Source organism: Diplotaxodon limnothrissa, linkage group LG5 (genome assembly GCF_057381915.1).
Source record: "Diplotaxodon limnothrissa isolate DT_005_m linkage group LG5, D_limnothrissa_male_GT1.1, whole genome shotgun sequence".
Lineage (NCBI taxonomy): Eukaryota > Metazoa > Chordata > Actinopteri > Cichliformes > Cichlidae > Diplotaxodon > Diplotaxodon limnothrissa.
Window position 1 is genome coordinate 26,692,058 of NC_140600.1, and position 6,000 is coordinate 26,698,057.

The window sequence follows — 6,000 nt, forward strand, 5'->3', positions numbered from 1 at the left end:
CACGGGGGCCTCCAGGGCCTGAAATCATCGGCATATTTGGAAAAAGATGTTAGAAAGAGGAACTTCTGTGTCTGCCTTTAGCTCTGAAAATTGCTCATTGTCTGTACAAGATGCAAATGATGTTCTTAAAATACAAATTATGTTCTTAGAACGCGAGAAGGGGCGTTTAACCCTGACGTTATAAAAGCAACTCTCTGTGTATTTTTGGGAGAAGAAGTCTGCTGATGTGATGCTGTGTGCTTCTTCCCACGCGTGTGTTTTTAATAAACTCTCTATCTGATTTCACTCTACTGGGCCTCTATTGGTTTGTCTTGTGCCACATTTTCGAATTCGGGACACTACTTTCTGGTCTCCCTAAAAACAAACTAGCCCCCTACTACACTCCAGAACTTAGGTACACAGGTTGTGACCAAGGCCAGAAGAGAGTATGAACAACACCAGCTTTTAAGTATCTCCATTGTCAGCCTCAGAACAGATTCTTTATCTAGTTTTTAGGTTTTTGAAGTTGTCCCTAAAGTCAGACGTAAAAAACCCACAGTGCGAAAGCTTTCTGTTACTATGCTGCACATCTGTGGAACAGCCTTCCTGAAGACCTGAGGACAGCCAATCATGTCAATGCTTTCACAGCCACAACCCACTGATAGCGCTTTCTTAGTCCAGTTTCTAATGTTTTATCTGTTGGGCTCAGTAGTGACTTATTGACTAATTATTGTTGAAGGTGGGTCTGCAAACTACTGAATCATTTTGATTACACTTTTGCAAAATGCTTAATAAAACAGTGAGATCAATGATTGTTTTCTACAGTCATTGGGTGTAATATGTCATGTTGTTTTATACTTAGACTTAAATCATGTGAGAGCCTGGTAAAGACCAGGTGATGTTCTGATATTTCACGCTGTGTAAAGCTACATCATGAATGCACCAAAGAAATGTTCAGAAACATTATATTGCAAAATGTTTAAATTCGTCCTTATCCTCACAAAAATTCCGTCACCTTTATGCAAATGAAAAAGTCCACCCAGAAAGCTGTTGTTTAAGTCGCTTGAGTTCACCCGTAACTCTTTCTGTGACTGCATGAGGGTATAATGATTTCCATGTAGGTGAGCAGATTTCATAACAAAGTGGTGAAAAAAATCAGGTGACTGGTTCCAGAGCCCATGGTCACTAAAGCAAACCTTGGAATACACATAGTAAAATCCCTCCTCCTGAACTTCAAGCCTACCATCTTTGTAGGCCATGCCGCTGAGAACAGTCAGATTATTTATATGCCAAAGCATCACCTCGTTTTCTTGAACCGACCCGCCTGCAGGGATAAAAGACAAGATGGATGTAGCAATTTAAAGTTGTGTATTTTCAGTCAGACACGGCAAACAATTAAACCAATTTATGTAAAGTTCAGCTCCTGTTTTGGGCCAGTTATGATCTGTTTTGTGAAACTGCTAGTTTCAATGAATTGTTCAAAAGGAAATAGGGACTGCAGAGTTGATCTGACAGAAGGGACAGAAGACACCCGCACATTTGCTTCTAAACTATACCCAGCATTTTATTAATCAGATTTTTTTGTACGCCGTCATAAAAATTTGAATTTCCTGTAGTCACCTCGCCTTGTTCTTCATCCGTCTTGTGCCACCCCATTTAAAAAAGATCTAAATGCCCCTGATAGCACACAGTTGATAATGCAGGACTTTAGTTTTGTGATAATATTCACCAAATCATTATTATTAGTGTTATTATTATTTATTTGGTAAATATTTAAATTAATGTGGCTTCTTCACATAATGTGCCAACAAATGAATAAAATTAAAAATATTCTTCTTAGCTTCTTTTTTCTCTGAAATCAAATCTTGGTGTGTTTATTGCAGTTTCAAAACAAACTCACCGTTTATACTCAGCATATAACTCTGCTGCCTTACATCTGATATATAAATACAGCACGCAAGACAAAGTATTTATCACTGACAATGGGAAATGAAGGCTTTTCTATACAGTTTGACCGTTAATTAGAGAAACAAATGCAAAAATCGTGCAAATCAGAAAATCATGACGACGGTTATTTTATTTATGGATGGTATACACTTGTGTTATTTACAAAAAAAAAAAAAAGTTATCCAACCTGTCAGATGTGCAAAACCACGGATTCTACCATCTTGTTCTGCAATGGAAACAAAAATCTAAATGCTGTTTTTGTTTGTTTGTTTATTTGTTTATTTTAAGTTATCCTGTCAGATGTGCAAAACCACGGATGGGTTCATCTTGTTCTGCAATGAAATCAAAAATCTAAAATGCGGGGAGGGGTATGTTTTGTTTTTTAGATATGCTCACAAAAGATATTCTTAGTCTCGAGATTTTAGTTCATGGTTGAATTAAGGTTAAATGTAATAAGAGACTTGTGTACCTGATCTGTTGTTCAGTCTTGAGACAGCCTGCAATGGAAGTTACAAATTAGTTTGAAAGAAATTGTCAATGCGTCATATTTGATGATAGAGTACAACGTTTACTTGTACAGAGAAGAATTTTTAAAAAATAAAATAAATTTTTTTAAAAGTACAGGAAAATTGAGTAAAATATAAACAAATGACTGTTAAAACGAGACAAGCTCACAACAAATGTGCCCAAAGTAATAGAAGCTTTTGCAATTAGATATGTGCTACAGTAGTATCTATCTTATCAGCTGATATATCACAACAATTGCTTAATTGTTACAGTTAATCAATTCATTTTTATACCTCTAAAGTCACAATAAGAGAGGATAAAAAGCAGGCAATAAATATTTAGATTTAAAGACTAGAGTACACTGAGCTGATACTCACCAATTCACGGTGGTAAAGCAGGTTAATAAAAAAAGCCTGTGCAGCAATGCCATACAGCACTACAGTCAGGAGGACAAACAGCAGCGTTTGTGCCAATTTGTCATCTTTTTGTTGCTCATCTGGATTCTGGGGCACTGCAGCAACAAGTCTGTCCAGTTCCACACCAGTGTCCGCCATTCCTGCAGAGAAAATATCTTCAAATAATAGACAAAAAGTTTCTTTTTGACTCAAGGAAGCCACTCAAACGCAAGGAAGTACTGTGGTTTAAAGTAGCGATGACTCGCCATCCTGAGGGGCACTACCAGTAACACAAATGCATGCACACACTGCAAAACACATTTCCTCTTAAACACAGTCACACTTCAACCATACGCTCTGGTTTCACAGTCATGTGTCGTATAATCAGTAAACATTTTTTTGAAGTTCACATTGACTCCAGAACCACTGATCACTCAAGACGTCCCAGAATATTTCGATTCTGTGAAAACATATCTTACAGTATTACTCATCTTCCACAATATCAAAAGGATCCACGAATATGCATTTTTCAAGATGTAACAATAACACTGTCACAATAATTTTACTTTTTGGTGATATCGCTGAGTTTTGCTACCTTTTTGTTCTGATTGGTACTCTGGTTATTTTCTGTACGCTAGTCTCTTTTTATCTCTAAGGTAAGGATTAGCATTAAAAATGAAAAAAAAAATAGTTTTCTTGTATCTTATTTTGTTTTGTGCTTCCCATCTTCTCTCCTGTTTCTCTGATTGATGTCGCCTGCACTTTATTTGCCTACTTTCCACTGTTTGTCACGAGTAATCAGTCACCTATACATAGTCCTCTCCATATGCTGTGTCCTACAATACATCTCTGACAGGTGTTAGAGAGCCTGCCAGGCAGAAATCCCTGAAGGCAAATTTCTCCCAGTTGCTGAGATATGATCTAACGTTCTGCTTCTCCACCGTTTTTGGTTGACTGTAACAGACAAAAGAACTGTAAATGCAGATAAGAGGCTTTGTAGGCAAAGGTAGCATAAGTGCCACAATAGAGGTGCAACAGAAACATTAATTGGAATCAAACCAGGCATCAGTTATATGTCACAGTTTCACTTTGTGAGCAGTGTGTTTGAGATTCACTATCGGAGCAAAGAGGAATTCTAACTATCGGGGATACTGCCACTTCTACCTGCTGCTGATTTCATATAACGAGCAGGACTTTTAAAGAAGCCACAGCTGGAAGAACAGTAAGTTTCAAGATACATCTTCAGTCTCTAATTACCCCAGCTGCATTTTTTTTCACTCAGAGGCAAAATGTCCTCTCAGTCAGAAATGAATCTCTCTTGTTCGATCTGCTATGACATCTTCAGAGACCCCATCATGCTGTCATGCAGCCACAGCTTTTGTAAAGACTACCTGCAAATGTGGTGGAAGGAGAAACCAGTACGTAAATGCAGAATTTGCATTTGTCAGATGACCCACCCTGTAACTTGGTGTTAAAGAACCTGTGTGAAGCTTTCTTACTGGAGAGAAATCAAAAAGCTTCTTTGGAGTCAGAGGCTCACTGCAGTCTGCACTGTGAGAAACTCAAACTCTTCTGTCTGGACCATCAGCTGCTAGTGTGTCTTGTTTGTAGGGATTCAAAAATACACAACAAACACAAATTCAGAACCATCGAAGAAGCTGCGGAGGATCACAGAAAAGTGCTTCAGGTGTTACTACAGCCCTTAAAAGAGAGACTGAAGCACTTTAAAATAGTTAAAGGAGACTTTGATCAAACCAGAGAACACATTAAAGTCCAGGCCCTTCACACAGAGAGGAAGATCAAGGAGAAGTTTGCAAAAATGCACCAGTTTCTACAAGAAGAAGAAAAAGCAAGAATCACTGCTCTGAGGGCAGAAGAGGAGCAGAAGAGTCAGATGATCAAGGAGAAGATGGAGGCTCTGAGCAGAAAAATAGCAGCTCTTTTAGACGCTATCAGAGCCACAGAGGAGAACCTGAGAGCTGAAGATGTCTCATTTCTGCAAAACATCAAGCCTGCAGTGAACAGAGTCCAGCAGCGCACCCTGCTGGAGGAACCACATGTGGTCTCAGGAGCTCTGATAGATGTGGCCAAACACCTGGGCAACCTAACCTTCAACATCTGGAAGAACATGAAGGAGATGGTCTCCTGCACTCCAGTGATTCTGGATCCAAACACAGCTCATCAACAACTCATCCTCTCAGAAGATCTGACCAGTGTGAGTCTCGGTGAGAGACAGCAGCTTCCCAACAATCCAGAGAGGTTCGACCACCATCCAATTGTTCTGGGCTCCGAGGGCTTCGACTCAGGGACTCACAGCTGGCACGTTGAGGTTAGAAAGGATGGGATCAGGTGCCTCGGTGTGCTAATAGAGTCTGTTAAGAGAAAAGAACAATTACAGACTGGATTCTGGGAAATATGTCTCCAGGATGGACAATACACAGCAGCTGCTTCACCACTTCCTGATAAACTTCTCTCAGTGAAGAAGCTCCAGAGGGTCAAAGTTCAGCTGGACTGTGACAGAGGGAAACTCTCATTCTTCGATCTTGACACCAGCACACACATACACACCTTCAAACTCAGTTTCACTGAGAAGCTGTTTCCTTACATTGGCACGCACAATAAAGTACCAATGAAGATTTTACCTGTGACTGTGAGAGTGGAACAGCACACGCCCTCTTTATCTACAGGTTTTTGGTTTAGCTAGCTCTTATTTCCACTCAGAAATCTCTGAGTTTTGATGAGTTTTATTTAAGAATTTAAACATTTCAATAGCTTATTAGGGTTTTTCTTTTAATGTTAAAAGACACTGAAAGCCTTTTAGATTTTATTACTTGTATATTTTCTTTCTTGTTTTAATATGTTTGTCTGTGTCATGTGTCTATAAAGCCTTTTAGGCGAGATAATGGGCTCTACATATAAACTAACTTGGCTTAACTGGTAATAGTCAGTCTTACAAGCTTTAATAATTGTATCTGTGAAAATGTAGTTTTACATTTCTGTGTGTCATCAATATTTTTTCGTTTTTGGACCAATAACAGGGACTTTTTGAGTGTGGTACACACCTTGATCCATCCAAACGTCAAGTGTGCAAGAGTTGGGTTTTTTACTAAACGTAATAATAAAAAGCTATGACTTTTTTAGTGCAATTTAATGTTTAAATTGGTATTATTTA

At 38.7% G+C, this 6,000-nt stretch overlaps 1 protein-coding gene and 1 pseudogene across 1 annotated transcript; one reads left to right on the forward strand and one right to left on the reverse strand.

Annotated features, from left to right (window-relative positions):
• Nucleotides 1-905: 905 nt before the first annotated feature.
• Nucleotides 906-2,987, reverse strand: LOC146632479 (tumor necrosis factor ligand superfamily member 14-like). The gene is made up of 3 exons (XM_085353514.1): nt 2,811-2,987; nt 2,396-2,423; nt 906-1,303 (listed from the first exon to the last, which is right to left on the reverse strand). The coding sequence occupies exons 1-3, from the start codon at nt 2,985-2,987 to the stop codon at nt 906-908; spliced, it is 603 nt and encodes a 200-aa protein (XP_085209640.1).
• A 1,130-nt stretch (nt 2,988-4,117) lies between these two features.
• On the forward strand, nt 4,118-5,532 carry LOC146632480 (zinc-binding protein A33-like; annotated as a pseudogene).
• The last annotated feature ends 468 nt before the right edge of the window (nt 5,533-6,000 follow it).

What these genes read in the sequence shown, in the direction of transcription:
- LOC146632479 (XM_085353514.1), bottom strand. Translation starts at nt 2,987, where the DNA reads ATGGCGGACACTGGTGTGGAACTGGACAGACTTGTTGCTGCAGTGCCC. An exon ending in TGCTTTACCACCGTGAATTG is followed by an intron (nt 2,424 to 2,810) that starts GTGAGTATCAGC and finishes CTTCCATTGCAG; the next exon opens with GCTGTCTCAAGACTGAACAA. An exon ending in AAGACTGAACAACAGATCAG is followed by an intron (nt 1,304 to 2,395) that starts GTACACAAGTCT and finishes TTATCCCTGCAG; the next exon opens with GCGGGTCGGTTCAAGAAAAC.